The following is a 17,150-nucleotide window of genomic DNA, read 5'->3' as shown; positions in this document are numbered from 1 at the left end:
ATGTTGAGTTTTAAGTCAACTTTTTTACTGTCCTTATTCACTTTCATTAAGAGGCTCTTTAGTTCTTCGCTTTCTGCCATAAGGGTGGTGTCATTTGCGTATATGAAGTTATTGATACTTCTCCTGGCAATCTTGATTCCAGCTTGCACTTCATCCAGCCTGGCATTTCACGTAATGTACTCTGCATAGAAGTTAAATAAATAGGGTGACAATATACAACGTTGACATACTCCTTTTCCAATTTGAACCAGTCTGTTGTTCCATGTCCAGTTCTAACTGTTGCTTCTTGATCTGCATACAGTTTTCTCAGGAGGCAGATCAGGTGTTCTGGTATTCCTATCTCTTTAAGAATTTTCCACAGTGTGTTGTGATCCACATAGTCAAAAGCTTTGGCATAGTCAATAAAGCAGAAGTAGATGTTTTTCTGGAACTCTCTTGCTTTTTTGATGATCCAAGAGATGTTGTCAATTTGATCTCTGGTTCCTCTGCGTTTTCTAAATCCAGCTTGAAAATCTGGACGTTCACGGTTCACATACTGTTGAAGCCTGGCTTGGAGAATTTTGAACTTTACTTTGCTAACGTGAGATGAGTGCGATTGTGCAGTAGTTTGAATGTTTTTTGGCATTGCCTTTCTTTGGGATTGGAATGAAAACTGACCTTTTCCAGTCCTGTGGCCACTGCTGAGTTTTCCACATTTGCTGGCATATTCAGTGCAGCACTTTCACAGCATCATCCTTTAGGATTTGAAATAGCTCAACTGGAATTCCATTACCTACACTAGCTTTGTTTGTATTGATGCTTTATGACCAACCCAGATAGCATATTCAAAAGCAGAGACATTACTTTGCCAACAAAGGTCCGTCTAGTCAAGGCTATGGTTTTTCCTGTGGTCATGTATGGATGTGAGAGTTGGACTGTGAAGAAGGCTGAGAGCCGAAGAATTGATGCTTTTGAACTGTGGTGTTGGAGAAGACTCTTGAGAGTCCCTTGGACTGCAAGGAGATCCAAACAGTCCATTCTGAAGGAGATCAGCCCTGGGATTTCTTTGGAAGGAATGATGCTAAAGCTGAAACTCCAGTACTTTGGGCACCTCATGCGAAGAGTTGACTCATTGGAAAAGACTCTGATGCTGGGAGGGATCGGGAGCAGGAGGAGAAGGGGACGACAGGGGATGAGATGGCTGGATGGCATCACTGACTCGATGGACGTGAGTCTGAGTGAACTCTGGGAGTTGGTGATGGACAGGGAGGCCTGGCGTGCTGCGATTCATGGGGTCGCAAAGAGTCAGACACGACTGAACGACTGAACTGAACTGAACTGAAGCCCCACTCGAGTTCAGACTCCAGGATTTCTGGCTGTAGGTGAGTGATTCCACCATTGTGGTTATCTGGGTCATGAAGATCTTTTTTGTATAGGTGTATTCTTGCCACCTCTTCTTAATATCTTCTGCTTCTGTTAGGTCCATACCATTTCTGTCCTTCATTGTGCCTATCTTTGCATGAAATGTTCCTTTGGTATCTCTGATTTTCTTGCAGAGTTCTCTAGGCATTCCCATTCTTTTTCCTCTATTTCTTGGCATTGATCACTGAGGAAGGCTTTATCTCTCCTTGCTATTCTTTGGAACTCTGCATTCAAATGATTATATCTTTCCTTTTCTCCTTTGCCTTTTGCTTCTCTTCTTTTCTCAGCTATTTGTAAGGGCCTCCTCAGACAACCATTTTGCCTTTTGCATTTCTCTTTCTTGGAGATGGTCTTGATCATTTACTACCAAATAAATGCATATGACACAAAGCAAAATGGAATGTATAGTGTAAAGATTCTTTGTAATGAGATTTTATTATTACAATGTTGATAATTTGTTTTCTTTTTTTAAAACTTTTGTATAATTTATATACTGTAAAATTTACCTATTTTAAATGTACAGTTCACTATTTATAAGTACACATAGAATTATGTAGTTACCAACCCAAATCTAATTTTAGAATATCTCCATTGCCCACCAAAGAGCCCTGTGCCCATTTGTGTTTATTCCCACTCCCAATCCAGCCCTAGGCAACCACTAATGTACTTTCTGTCTCTACAGATTTTACTTTTATGGACATTTCATATAAATGGAATTATGTAATATATAGTCTTTTGTGTTTGCCTTCTTTCACTTAGCCCAGGGTTCATACATATTGTGACATGTATTAGTATTTCATTTCTTTTTTGTTACTGAGTAATGTTCCAGACATAGTAATTTTTGTTTCTCTATCCACCAGTTGATAGACATTTGGGTCATTTCCACTTTTTGGATGTTCTGAATAATGTTGTTATGAACATTTGCACACACATTTTTGTGTGGACATAAACTTTCATTTCTCATGAGTATGTATGTATGTAGGAGTGAAATTTCTGGGTTATACAGTAAATCCAGGGCTTTGCTGGTGGCTCAGTGGTAAAGAATCAGCCTACAATGCAGGAGATGTAGGAGATACAGGTTTGATCCTGGGTCAGGAAGATCCCTTGGAGGAGGAAATGGCAACGCACTCCAGTTGTCTTGCCTAGAAATTCCCATGGCCAGAGGACAGAAAGCAAAGAGGAACTAAAGAGCCTCTTGATAAGGGTGAAGGAGAGTGAAAGAGACGGCTTAAAACTAAGTGTTAAAAAAACTAAGATCATGGCATCCGGCCCCATTACTTCATGGCAAATAGAGGGGAAAAGGTGGAAGTAGTGACAGCTTTCCTCTTCTTGGGCTCTAAGATCACTGCAGATGGTGACTGCTGCCATGAAATTGGAAGACAATTGCTTATTGGCAGGGAAGCTAAGACACACTTAGAGTGTTGAAAAGCAGAAACATTACCCGGCTGACAAAGTTTTGTATAGTCAAGGCTGTGGTGTTCCCAGTGGCCACGTATGGTTGTGAGAGATGCACTGTAAAGAAGCTGGAGGGCTGAAGAATTGATGCTTCTGAACTATGGTGCTGGAGAAGACTTGAGAGTCCCTTAGACAGCAAGGGGGTCAAACCAGTCAATCTTAAGAGAAATCAACCCTGAATACTCGTTGGAAGGACTGATGCTGAAGCTGAAACTCCAGTATTTTGGTCATCTGATGCGAACAGCTGACTCATGGAAAAGTCCTTGATGCTGGGAAAGATTGAGGGCAGAAGGAGAAGAGGGCATCAGAGGATGAGATGGCTGGATGGTATCATCAATGTAATGGACATGAACTTGGGCAAACTTCAGGAGATGATGAGGGGCAGGGAGGCCTGGCATGTTGAAGGGGTCCATGAGATCGCAAAGAATCAGACACGACTGGGTGACTGAAGAACAAACAATGAAGAACTTTGATTTCTCACAAGTAAATATGTAGATGTGAAATTGCTGGGTCATACAGTAAATCTAGCGCTTCCCTGGTGGCTGAGTGGTAAAGAATCCACTTGTAGTGCAGAAGACGCAGGAGACATAGGTTTGATCCTGGGTTAGGGAGATGCATTGGAGGAGGAAATGGCAACCCATTCCAGTATTCTTGCCTAGGAAATTCCATGGATAGAGGAGCCTGGAGGGCTACAGTCCATGGGTCACAAAGAGTCAGACACAACTTAACGACTAAACTACAACAACAACACGGTAAATCTATATTTAACATTTTAGGAAACTGCCAAACTACCATTTTACACTCCCACAGCAATGTGTGGAAATGCCGGTTTCTCCATATCCCTCTCAACATTTGCTATTGGTTGTCATTTTTGTTACAGCCATACAGGTGGTTGTGATGCAATATCTCATTGTGGCTTTTTGTGTGTTTGTTTTTTTAATTTAATTTTTATTGGAGTATCGTTGCTTTACAGTGTTGTGTTGGTTTTCTCTGTACAACAAAGTGGATCAACTATATATATATGTACACACATACATAAATTCCCTGTCTTTTGGGTTTCCTTCCCATTCAGGTCACCACTGAACATTGAATTGAGTTCCCTGTGCTACACAGTAGGTTCTCATTAGTTAATCTAATTTATACAGAGTGTCAGTAGTGTATGTATGCCAATCCCAGTCTCCCAGTTCATCCCACTCTTCCCCTTTCCCCTTAGTTATCCGTATATTTATTACTCCAGCTTATCACTTTAATATTTAAACCTGACTGACTTTAAACCTGATCCCATCCTCTGGCTCCATGTTTTTATCTGTAGTTTAGCTGAAAGAAACTTATTTCTGAGTGCAGAGGGAAGACAGTTTGTCTAACGTTGGTGACCAGAATATTCTACCTGATTAAGGAAGACTGGTAAACAATTTTGAGATCTTGAATTGAAAAGTACTAATTATATTTCCCATTTCAAATATCTTCTGTTTCTCTTTTTCTTGCCTTTCTATGAATTATTTGAACACATTTTAAACATTACATCTTGATTTATCTATATTCTTTTTAGTGTATTTCTTGATATAGCAGTAGCAGTAGCTTCTAGCAAATAGTTCTAGGTATTACATTACACATCTGTATTTTATCATAGTCTGCTTGAGTGAAATGCAGAAACTTTACCTCCCTTTACGTCTCTTTGTCTTTCCCTACAAGATAATTGTCTTAAAACTTTCCACTACATGTATTTTGAACCACATCAAATAGTGTTATAATTTTTGTTTCAACCCTCAAACATAATTTAACGTTATCATTTTTGTTTTATCTCCCTGTTGTTCTAAGATTCCTTCTTTAATTTCCTTTTATCTGATAATGTCTTGGTTTCTCCTTCACCCCTGAAGGATATTTCTTCCACACAGGAAATTCTGGGTTGACAGTTCTTTTGTTTTAGTACTCGATACATGCGCCGCTGCCTTGGGACTCTCCCTCAGTTCTCTCCCTCTCTTCTCTAATAGGCCCAGGTATATAATAAATCAGTTTCACTTATGTGAGGACTTCTCCCTTCAGTCTGCTAACCTGATCCAGTTGCTGTGTGCCTCTGGTGCACAGCCTTCATCATGGGATCTTTCTTCATAACCATCATGAGAATGGTTCTTGTCATTTTCCCCTGCTGGCTCTCCATTTCTTGTATTTCTAATTTTTTCCTATGACTTCTCAGATTGGTACAGGAAGAATTCGTTTTTGGAACTTGGAGTTTCTGAAGATTTTTATTTTCTGCATTTGCACTCAGGTGATGTTTAGTCAAGATATAAAAATTTAAGCTTCCTAAGAATTTTGAAGGTATTGTTCTGTCTTTACCATTTGTGCGTGACTTGCTTTGGGTTTGGTGGGGGGTGCTAATTTGTTCGTTGTTGTCTGGCTTTCCTGGTGCTCTGAAATGTGACAGTGATGTGCCTTGCGGGTCTGTTTCCATCTGCAGTGCTGACCGTTAGTGTGTGCCTGCGATTTGAGAATTCATGTTCTTCAACCATGAACAGTTTTCAGTTATTTCTTTGATTTCCTCTTTGGGTTTTTTCTGTATTCTTTCTGAAATTCTATTTATTTGGATGTTGCTGCCTATAAGCTAATCTGGGTTTTTTGTACATATGTGTATATTTTAGTCTTTTTACCCTAAGTTTTAGGAGATACCCTCAACTTTGTTTCCACCTTCAGTTGAGTTTTTCTGCCAGCTTAATTACTACATCCTATTTTTAATTTCCAAGAGTCTTTGTCAGTTTGTTTTTGTCTCATTTTTGTTTCGTGGATGCAGTTTATTCTTATCTCGTGAGGATTTTTTTGAAAGTTGGGTTTATTGAGGTATTTTACATACAGGAGAAATTTATCCTAATTACCACCATAATCAAAACATAAAACAGTTCTTTGGGGACTTTGACCATCACTGATGTCAGTATTTTTAGGGGTGTTTGTGTGTGTTTTTCTCTGGGACTAACTAGAGTTCCCAAAGAAACATCTTCTATACTCTTCTCTGGAGTATTTAAGCCTGGCTGCAAGCCTCTGTGAGGCAAGTGGTAGAAAGTTAGCGGTCTTAACATTTAATATGTAAACTTTCACTTGATCCCCCTGTTTAGAAAATGTTCCTCTCACCCTCATTTGTGCCTAATGTTTCCTATCGCAAAGACTGTTTTAGATTTTCCACATGGTAAAGCTCCAGACTTTTACTGGAATGGGGAAGGAGATCTAGGACTCTGTGTCTTAAATGGATGTTCATTCATTGTACTTGTTTCCAAGTGCACCTTTATCCCTCTTCTTAAGGCCCTCAGTATTACCAGTTTCTAAACCTTTGGAGGATTCTGCTTTTCATCTTTCCTCACTGATGCTTTAGGGTTTGGCTTTCTCAGATCTGCTGTTTCTTATCCCTAAAGCTTTGCATTTCCAAAATGTTGTTGTCATCACCTCATCTTCTGTTCTTTGTCCTTTTGGCAGTTATGCCTTTAAAATCTTCCTTACTGTCATTGTAATAGGATTTCAGGGAAAGGTAAATGTAATTGCATGTGTTCAGTCCATCATCTTTAAAAGTCCCCTTACAAAAAAAGAAAACAACCCTGTGGCCAAGATCCTTTACCGTCTTGTTTCTGCCTGTCTCTCCAGACTCACTTATGACTCCACTGCAGCTCACCCCCAGCCTAAGCTCTAGTCACATGCATCTACTTAAGAGATTGCCAAACAGTTCATGTTGCTCATGCCTTTCAGTTCTGCACGTGCTGTTTTCTCAGTGTGCTGTTTGCCCTAGAAGACTCTCCTCACTGGAGCTTTGCTGACTTGCGTGGGTGCCCCTCTGTCAATGTGCTTATTGTATTACTGCAGTCATTTATTTGCTTTAATAAAAGTCTTATACTAGAGGTTCCTGAACTTGAGGGCACAAGTGGATGGGCTGTCCATGAATTAGCAGCAATAAATTTTAGAATACCTTGAAATTGATGGCAGAATTTCATGTGTTTGTACATATTTTTGGAAAATTCAGTTCAACTAAGTCAATTTTTTTTTTAACTAAGAATGTGCATTGGAAATACCTGTGGGGCTTCCTAAATGTGTACTTGCTTTGGGCTTTTTCCCTGATACCTGCTGAGTTATAGGCTGAAATTAGGGTCCAGGGGAACTCCGTGGTGGCCCAGTGGTTAATGACTCCAGACTTACTGCTGAAGGCCCAAGTTCTATTCCTGGTTGGGGATCTAAGATCCCACCAGCTATGCAGTATGGCCATTAAATAAATAGTAGTTTTCATGAAATTAGGCCCAGAAAGATGTATTTTCAAAAAGCTTCCTAAATGATTCGGTAGAACAAGACCTCCATCTGGCCTGGCATATAGTGAATACTCAGTAAATGTATAAAGAAAAGATGAGGGAGAAACTTGGGTTTCAGGCCATGACCTGAAATAAATTTGCTGTGTGAAACTTGAGTGCAAATGGGAAAATTACTAATTTCCTCTATTACATAAATGGAAATAAAAACAACTCAGTTGTGTCCAACTCTTTGCAGCCTCATGTCCTAGCCCACCAGGCTCCTCCATCCATGGGATTTTCCATCCATGAATTCTGGAGTGGGTTGCCATTTTGGATGTCAGGGGATCTTCCCAACCCAGGGATCAAACCTGCATCTCTTGTGTTTCCTGCATTGGCAGATGGATTCTTCACCACTAGCACCAACTGGAAAGCCCCTACATAAATGAAGTCATAGCGTCTTTTTTCCGCCCTTTGAATATAATTGGAGGAGTAACAAGGTGTGGGTTATTTTTTTCAAAAGTGGAAGAAAACTCTGGAGAGCTAGTTACATGAATGAAAGAAAAATTTAAAAATTAGATATAAAACAACTCAGATATATATAATCCAATTTTGGGTCCCCTGACTGCTTAGGTTGTATATGACCCAGTGATTTGATTCCAGAAATTTAGGCTTGAATGTGTTTGAATGTCAAGATACCACTACTATTAGACCTGATTTCATAAACTTTAAATTTAATACATGGATTGTGATAAGGAAAATGGGAAGATTGACATGTGTTGTCAAAAGTACATGCCATATTATTGTAACTGTTTGCAATTTAAGAAAGAGAACAGAATTGTAATTTTCTGGAATGCCCTGCCTCGTGCTTCCCTCTGTGTTTAAGGCTTTAAAAAATGTTTAACTTAGAACTACATTCATATCTCAGAGATACTGCAGATTTGGTTTCAGACCACCTTAATATAGCAAGTCACACAAATTTTTTGGTTTTCTAATGTATGTGAAAGTTTACACTGTACTACATGTAGTCCATTAAGTGTACCATAACATTATGTCAAAATGTACATGCCTTAACTTGAAAATTCTTTATTGCTGGTAATTCCCTGGTGGTCTAGTGATTAGGACTTTGTGCTTCCACTGCATCGGGCGTGGGTTCCATACCCAGATGGGGAACATAAGATTTTGCAAGTTGTGCAATTTGGTCAAAAAAATAAAATAAAAATACTTTAGTGCTAAAAAAATGCTAACCATCATTGGAGCCTTCGACAAGTCATAATCTCTTAGCTGGTGGAAGTTCTTGTCTCAACGTTGATGGCTACTAACTGATCAGTGAGGTGGATCCTGAAGGTTGGAGTGGCTGTGACGATTTCCTAAATAAGACAGCAGTGAAATTTGCCACACTGATTCACTCTTCCCTTCACAGTTTCTCTGGCATGCAGTGCTGTTTCGTAGCACTTTACCCACAGCTGAACTTCTTTCAAAATTGGTGTCAGTCCTCTCAAATCCTGCCACTGCTTTATCAACTAAGTTTGTGCAATATTCTAAATTATTTTGTGTCATTTCAACAGTTTCCACAGCATCTTCACCAAGAGTTGATTCCATCTCAAGGACCTGCTTTCTTTGCTCATCCAGAAAAAGCAGCCCCTCATCTGTTAGTTTTATTGTGAAATTGCAGCAATCCAGTCACATCTTCCAGCTCCACTTCTAATTCCAGTCCTTTTGCTATTTCTGCCGCATCTGTAGTTACTTCCTCTTCTGAAGTCTTGAACCCCTCAAAGTTGTCCATTAGGGTTGGAATCAACTCCTCCAAAATCCTGTTATTGTTGATATTTTGACTTCCCATGAATCAAGAATGTTTTGCAATGGTGTCTAGAATGGTGAATCTCTTCCAGAAGGTTTTCAGTTTACTCTGCTGTGTAGCCTTCCAAAATATATTTTTTTAAGTAATTATACTTGAAAGTCAAAATTGCTTCATGGTCCGTAGACGATTGCAGAATGGTTATTGTGTTAGGCATGAAGACAACATGAATCTCATCGTATATCTCCATCAGAGCTCTTGGGTGACCAGGTGCATTGTGGATGAGCAGTAATATTTTGAAAGAAGTCTTTTTTTTTTTTTTTTTTACCTGAGCAGTCAGTCTCAACAGTGGGCTTATAAACTTCAGTAAACCATGTTGTAAACAGATGTGCTTTCATCCAGGCTTTTTTGTTCCACTTAGAGAGCACAGGTAGAGTTGATTTAGCATAGTTCTTAAGGGCCCTAGGATTTGGGGAATGGTAAATGAGCATTGTCTTCAGCTTAAAGTCATCAAACACGTTAGCCCCTAACAAGACAGCCAAACTGTCCTTTGAAATTTTGAAGATAAGGTTTGACTTCTCTCCTAGCTATAAAAGTCCTAGATGGCATCTTCTTCCAACAGAAGGCTGTTTCATCTCCATAGAAAAATCTGTCATTTAGTATAGCCAATTAGCTAGATCTTCTGGATAACTTGCTGTAGTTCTGCAACAGCACTTACTGCTTCGCCTTGCACTTCTGTGTCAGAGAGATGACTTTTTCCCTTCAGTTCAGTTCAGTTCAGTCGCTCAGCCGTGTCCAACTCTTTGCGATCATGAATTAACCTCTGCTAGCTTCAAACTTTTCTTCTGGATTTTTTACCTCTCAGCATTTAAAGAATTAAAAAGAGTTAGGACCCTGCTCTGGAATACGTTTTGGCCTAAAGGAATATTGTGGCTAGTTTGAACTTCTATTCAGGTCACTAAAACTTTTTCATATCAGCAATGAAGCTGTTTCACTTTACCATTCATGTGTTCACTGGAATGATACTTTTTATTTCCTTCAAGAACTTTTCTTTTCTATTCACAGCTTAATTGACTGGTGCACATGGCCTGGCTTTTAGTCTTCTTACTTTTTGACATGCCCTCCTTACTATGGTTTATCATTTCTAGCTTTTGATTTAAGGGGAGAGACTTGTGACTCTTCCTTTCACTTGAACACTTAGAGGCCATGGTAGGGTTGTTCATTAACCAATTTCAATATTGTTGTGCCTTAGGGAATAGGGAGAGAGATGGGACTTGCTGGTCAGTGGAGCAGTCAGAGCACACACGTTTATCAATTAAGTTTATTACCTTATATGGACACATCTTGTTGCTCAAAAACAATTATAGTAGTAGCATCAAAGAGCCCTAATCACAGAACGTTGTAACAAATATGGAGAGGTATGAAATATTGTGAGAATTACCAAAATATGACACAGACACGAAGTTAACAAAATGCTGGACAAATGGTGCCAATGGACTTCCTTGATGGAAGGTTCCCACAGACTTTGAATTTGTTTAAAAAAAAAATCTGTGAAGTGCAATAAATTGAGGTATGCCTTTATGTCCTCTGCTGTACTTGTAAGCCTCTTTTATGCAGCATAGAGCTGTTCTATTTTTATGTGTGCTAAGGAAAAGATTAGGCTCTTTTGCTTTTTGTATTTTCTGTTTATTATTTTTATTTTTTGTCTAGGTATTTAAGAGATTATGGCATCTGAAACCCACAATGTTAAAAAACGCAACTTTTGTAATCATACTGAGGATCATTCCATTGATCTTCCTAGAAAAAGGATCTCTAATTTCACTAATAAGAACATGAAGGAGGTAAGTCCATGGTTTCTAGAATTAAGACAGTATCTCAGTCTGTTTAGATAGCCACAGCATTATACCAGAGACTGGATGGCTCATAAACAACAGAAATTTATTTCTCACTGTTTTAGGGGCTGAGAAGTCCAAGATCATGGCCATAGCAGAGTTGGTATCCAATTAGTGTCTACTTCCTGATTCATAGATAGCTGTCATCTACCTCCTCACATGGTGGAAGGAGGGAGAGCAAATTCTCTACTCTCTTTTATAAGGACACAAATCCTGTTCATGGGGTTTTACCCTCATGAGCTAATCACCTCCTGAAAGCCCTCCCTCTTAATACCATCACTCTGGGGAGGGGGTGATTTAGGGTTTGAACATAGGAATTTCAGGGAAACACAGTCATTCAGTTTGATACAGTTTAAACAGTTAAGTCTATGGGTAGTTCTGAGTAAATGGGAGGGTGATAGTTTTGCTTAATCTGCCAAAATTAGGTAGAATTAATAAAAAATTGAAATCTGTTTATATTCCAAAATCTAAAAACTTTTTGGCCACTATATTGTTTCGATATGATACAATTTAAATATTTTAATTTTATAGGAATCACAGAAGTGCTTTTTGTTCACCATTGCAAGGCTCGTTAGCAATGATATAATTTCTTAAAACCATATTAAAACTCAACCCATTTATTTAGCACCCTGCATATCTAATATATGACTAGTAGCATGGAAACTAGTCAAACAGATATGTTGCATTGTCAAAAATACATACAGTGTTGTTGTAACTAATAATTGAAAGTACAGCATCAGTACAGTAAATAGCTTTATCTGAAAAGTTTAACTTGAATTTCACACTTGTTGACATCAATCACAAAGTTTACATAGCTTGGTTAAATAACTTAAATATGCTGCAACTCTACGTGTGTTTTTCAGGTTAAGAAATCTCCAAAACAGTTGGCTACTTACATAACTAGGTAAGAACTTCTTTGAAATTTGTGGGAAACAGCAAATATTGAAAGCTGGATAAGAGTGAAAATAGGAGAAAAAAATACTGTGTTTTAGTATGATAATTTATTGTCAAGCAACTCCTTTGTGCCAAACACTGTGCTAAACATATCAGTATAAAATAGATGGGTACCATTACCCTAAACAAGTGATGAGTTAAAAAAAAAAAAAAAGATTTTGGCTCTCTTTAGGGTTATACACCCAGAAGGTGGTAAAAACAGCATTTACTTTCAGGTATACTGAACTCCAAAGGCACTTTCCATTAAACTACTGGTTCTCAAAGTATGATCTGGGACCCTGGAGGTCCCTAAAGCCCTTTCAAGGAGTTTATGACATCAAAACTATCTTCATAACAATGCATGTGTTAAGTCGCTTCAGTCATGTCCCTATGACTCTTTGTGACCCTATGGAGTATTGCTTGCCAGGCTCCTCTGTCCATGGGATTCTCCAGGCAAGAGTTCTGGAGTGGGTTGCCATTTCCTCCTCCAGGGAAAAATACTAAGACGTTATTAACCTTCATTTTCAGTCTGTTCCAGGTGTACAGTAGAGTTTTCCAGAGGCTACATGATGTAAGATATTGAATCCAGAAACAGATATGAGGATCCAGCTGTTTTCTGTTAAACCAGATATTAGAGATTTTACACAAATCCAAAACAGTGCCATTCTTCTCACTGTATTTTTTGTTTTAGAAAATAAAGGATTTTTTAAAATATTCTATATAATATGTAATGAGTTTATCTTTTTTAATTAACAAATTTTGTGTTTTAATTTCTGATTCATCAAATATCAGTAGATATTGCTCACAAAAAATTTTTTTGAGACCTCAGTAATTTGAGTGCAAAGCATCCTGAGGCCAAAACATTTGAGAGCCACTCTACTAAACCATGCGATGTGCTCTCTATTGTTTTATCTTATTCAAATTAAATATATTTCGGCTTAATCAAAATAAGTGTTCTCTTTTATATTAAAGTGTATGTTCAGACCTGCATGATTCAAACTTGCATAATTACTGTGTCACCTTGTTAGAAAAAGATTAGGTGAAAAGAAATTGTTTTAATTTTCATACTTTGTGAATGCCTTGTAACGTTACATTTTAAAAGCATCTAGTTATTATGATGCTTCCTTTTCTTTTGGTACAAAGTATCATCCTTTTCATTGCTTTTCAGATAGTTTGTAATTTCCCTTTTATTTTTCTCTTCAATCTAAGACTTAAGATTTTTAAAAATTATTCTGCTTCTAATTTTAGTAGATAGTGATCACAGAATGTGGCCTACTAAGTCTGTCTCTTAAAAACTTTTAAAGCTTTTCATATGATTCTCTATCATTTAAGAAAATCAATTCTTTTTACAGAACAGTTGGACAAGCTGTGAAAAGCCCAGATAAACTACGTAAGGTGATCTATAGAAGAAAGAAAGTTCATCATCCTATTCAAAATCCTTGTTACAGAAAAAAGCAGTCCCTAAAAGTGGGGGCTGTGTCATGGCAAATAAAGAAAATGAACTGGCTTGTGCAGGCCACCTCCCTGAAAAATTACGGCATGATAGCCGAACATATTTGATTAACACCAGTGATTCTGGTTCTTCACAGACAGAAAGCCCATCATCAAAATATAGTGGCTTTTTTTCTGAGGTAAGTCATTTATATAAACTTAACTGTTTTTTTCAATTATTGACTTTTTCCTTCCTATAGTCTACTAGTAAAATAATTCACTGTTTATTGAATTCAGACTATTTGAGAGATTTTAACTCCCTGCAACAGTTCTCTAGATTAACCAAATTTGAATCTGTTGTTTATTCTGTTTTTCTAAGTTAAGGATATCTGAGATGGAATGAAATGATTGACAAGCTGCTATAAATTTCCAGAATGGCAAGTTAGCCAGTAGAGATTTAAAGAAAGGGAAGAGATCATAAATCTTGCATAAAAAGTGGACCACGGAGCCAGTTATCCAGACATATTTTGCTGGGCTGTCAAAATTGCCATTGGAAACTTTGTTTAGGCAAACCTGCTTAGTTTTGCTGCTCTTCTGGCTCAGGCAAAGTTAGTTGTTTGAACAGGCTTATGGGAATTGTTTTGGGTAATAGAAACATTCTAAAACTGGACTGTGGTGATAGTTGCACAACTCCATACATAAATTTATTTAAAATCTTTGAATTACTTACTTTCAATATGTGAGTTTTATGGTATGTAAATTATAACTCAGGAAAACAAATTTTAAAAAATGATCATTTGAAAGAATGATTTGATGAAAAATTTATAAACACATAAGTTTAAAATAATTATTACATTTATTGTATATGTTGTAGAAAATAAACCTAAAGGAAACAATTATCCATAAACTCAACATCTATAGATAGCAGTGTTAAATTTTTGATGTATCTTTTCATATTATACATATTGTTCGATAACTTGGTTTTTATGTTATATATAACTTGGTTTTTATTATATAAAATTTAATAAATTTTAATGTTTTTCCATGTAATTAGATAACATTTGTACAGTTTTCCATTCCAGTTTTGCTGAGATATAATTGACATACAGCATTTGGTATGCACTTAATTATTTGAGATAAATATGTCATGAAATGATCACCACATTAAGTTTAGCAAACATCATGTATAGATACAAAATTTTAGAAATGGAAAAAGAATTTTTTTCCTTGTGATGAGATCTCTTAGGATTTGCTCTCTTAACAGCTTTTATATATAACACTCAGCAGTGTTCATTGTAGTTACCAAATTATACATTACATTGCCTAGTACTTGCAGCTAGAAGTTTGTACCTTTGACTGTCTTCATGCAGTTCCCCCTCAACCACTCATGCATGCCTCTGGTAATCAGAAATCTGATCTTTTTCTGTGAGTTTATTTGTTTATGAGTTCAGTTCAGTTTCTCAGTCATGTCTGACTCTTTGTGACCCTATGGACCGCAAAGCAGAGAAAAGGACCCCAGGGAGACCCCAGGCCTCTCTGTCTATCACCAACTCCCGGAGTTCACGCAAACTCATGTCCATTGAGTCAGTGATGCTATCCAGCCATCTCATCTTCTGTCGTCCCCTTCTCTTCCTGCCCCCAGTCCCTTCCAGCATCAGGGTCTTTTCCAGTGAGTCAGCTCTTCGCATGAGGTGGCCAAAGTATTGGAGTTTCAGCCTCAGCATCAGTCCTTCCAGTGAACACCCAGGACTGGTCTCCTTTAGGATGGACTGGTTGGATCTCCTTGCAGTCCAAGGGACTCTCAAGAGTCTTCTCCAACACCACAGTTCAAAAGCATCAATTCTTCGGCACATGACTACTGGAAAAACCATAACCTTGACTAGATGGACCTTTGTTGACAAAGTAATGTCTCTGCCTTTTAATATGCTGTCTAGGTTGGTCATAACTTTCCTTCCAAGGAGTAAGCGTCTTTTAATTTCATGGCCGCAGTCACCATCTGCAGTGATTTTGGAGCCCCAAAAAATAAAGTCTGACACTGTTTCCACTCTTTCCCCATCTATTTGTCTTGAAGTAATGGAACCGGATGACATGATCTTCGTTTTCTGAATGTTGAGCTTTAAGCCAGCTTTTTCACTCTCCACTTTCACTTTCATCAAGAGGCTTTTTAGTTCTTCACTTTTTGCCATAAGGGTGGTGGTATCTGCATATCTGAGGTTATTGATATTTCTCCTGGCAACCTTGATTCCAGCTTGTGCTTCATCCAGCCCAGCGTTTCTCATGATGTACTCTGCATATAAGTTAAATAAGCAGGGTGACAATATACAGCCTTGACGTACTCCTTTTTCCTATTTGGAACCAGTCTGTTGTTCCATGTCCAGTTCTAACTGTTGCTTCCTGGCCTGCGTACAGATTTCTCAAGAGACAGGTCAGGTAGTCTGGTATTCCCATCTCTTTCAGAAATGGGAATTTATGAGTTTATGCATTTGTTTTTATATATAATAGACATACAACACTCTGTTAATTCCTGATATATAATGTAGTGGTTTGATATTGCTGTATATGTTGAAATGATTACCACAGTAAGTCTAGTTATCATCTGTCACCATACAAAGATATTACTGACTGAGCCACCAAGGAAGCCCAATTAATGGATACATAACATTATAATGCATGAATGTACCTTAATTCCTTAAACTATGATTTGGTAAACTTAGTATTGTTTCTCTCAAAAAACATTTTTTGTGGCATACAAGCAAAAAAAAAAACTTTATATTAAAATCATCGTTAAGTATGTAGATGAATAAAAATGAGCATCATATGTAGGATAGTAATTACAAGTAAATAATGTGAAAGAACAGTAAAAAAAACGTTACTAAACCATAATAAAATGATAACAAAAAAGGATTCCATTTGTCAGTGAAAATGTTCTTGTAAAAATAAGATCCCGGAGTAATAGAAAGTTAGTAATGATAGGGGAGGTGAAGTTAGTGTCTATAGTATCTGTGAGAAAAGAGCGAGCAAGGAGAATTTGACTTAGCAGTGAATTTTCATGAGCCCTGGAGAAATAGGTGGTACCTAAACCTTAGTGTTAAAATTGAGGATCACCGTCATACTAATTCATTCACGAATATTTATTTGATGGCTCCCTGCTGTGCAGTGTATTTTGAGGCTCTGAGAAACAGATTGGTGGGTGAAAAACAGACACTGCCCCTTCTTTCATGTAGTTATAGAAGTGATGAAACCAACACAGATTAGAAAATCAAAGAAACTATATACCCTGAAGAAAAAAAACGTGTATAACTATATGATCCAGAAATATGGCCTAGATTGGGACCTGCATTGGATCCTCAATTGAACTGAGGCAGTAAACATTCTCAGTGAAAATGCCTTTAAAAAATAAAAGCTTCAGTTGTACATTTGTATTAGTGCCACATTTTTTTTTGGTGTGGCATATTTAAAGGCCCCCCTTTTACTTAGCTCCCATTTTGACTACTGTCCACAAACCTTCATTAAGCCTGTGCTTAACTAATAGGTTTATTAATTGTTCTTTTGTTGTTTCAGACTTTTTTTCCTGATTGGCTAGTGCTTTCTCTGAAAACCTAAATTTAAAAGTGATGCTATATTATTTTGTCAAAGTTCAAATATACACAACCTTTTCATCCAACAGTTGCACTCCTAGGTATATACCCAAGAGAATTGAAAAGTCCACACAGATATTTATCAGATACTCATAACACTTTTTAATAGCTCCAAGTGGAAACCATCCAATTATTCATCACCTGACTGTGGATAAATATAATCTCACAGGCCATACAATAGAATATTATTTGATCATTAAAAAGGAGTAAAATCCCAACATATGCTACACTCTATATAAATCTTGAAAACATGTGTATGAAAGAAGCCACACATTAAAGAAGGTCATATATTATATGATTCAGTTTATGTGAATCATCCACATTAGGTACAGCTTAGTTGGTAAAGAAT

The 17,150-nt window shown here is 37.5% G+C and overlaps 1 protein-coding gene across 1 annotated transcript in view; it reads left to right on the top strand.

Annotated features, from left to right (window-relative positions):
- The window catches only part of KATNBL1 (katanin regulatory subunit B1 like 1), a 55,115-nt gene that overhangs the window by 23,800 nt on the left and 14,165 nt on the right, over positions 1–17,150 (top strand). The window contains 4 exon segments of the mRNA XM_070378271.1: positions 10,618–10,748; positions 11,663–11,703; positions 13,085–13,188; positions 13,191–13,363. Coding sequence (XP_070234372.1) covers positions 10,632–10,748; positions 11,663–11,703; positions 13,085–13,188; positions 13,191–13,363 — 435 coding nt within the window. The 5' untranslated portion in view covers positions 10,618–10,631.

The sequence above is a fragment of the Bos mutus genome, chromosome 10 (genome assembly GCF_027580195.1).
Source record: "Bos mutus isolate GX-2022 chromosome 10, NWIPB_WYAK_1.1, whole genome shotgun sequence".
Taxonomy (NCBI): domain Eukaryota; kingdom Metazoa; phylum Chordata; class Mammalia; order Artiodactyla; family Bovidae; genus Bos; species Bos mutus.
This window is presented reverse-complemented; position numbering and strand designations above follow the sequence as displayed.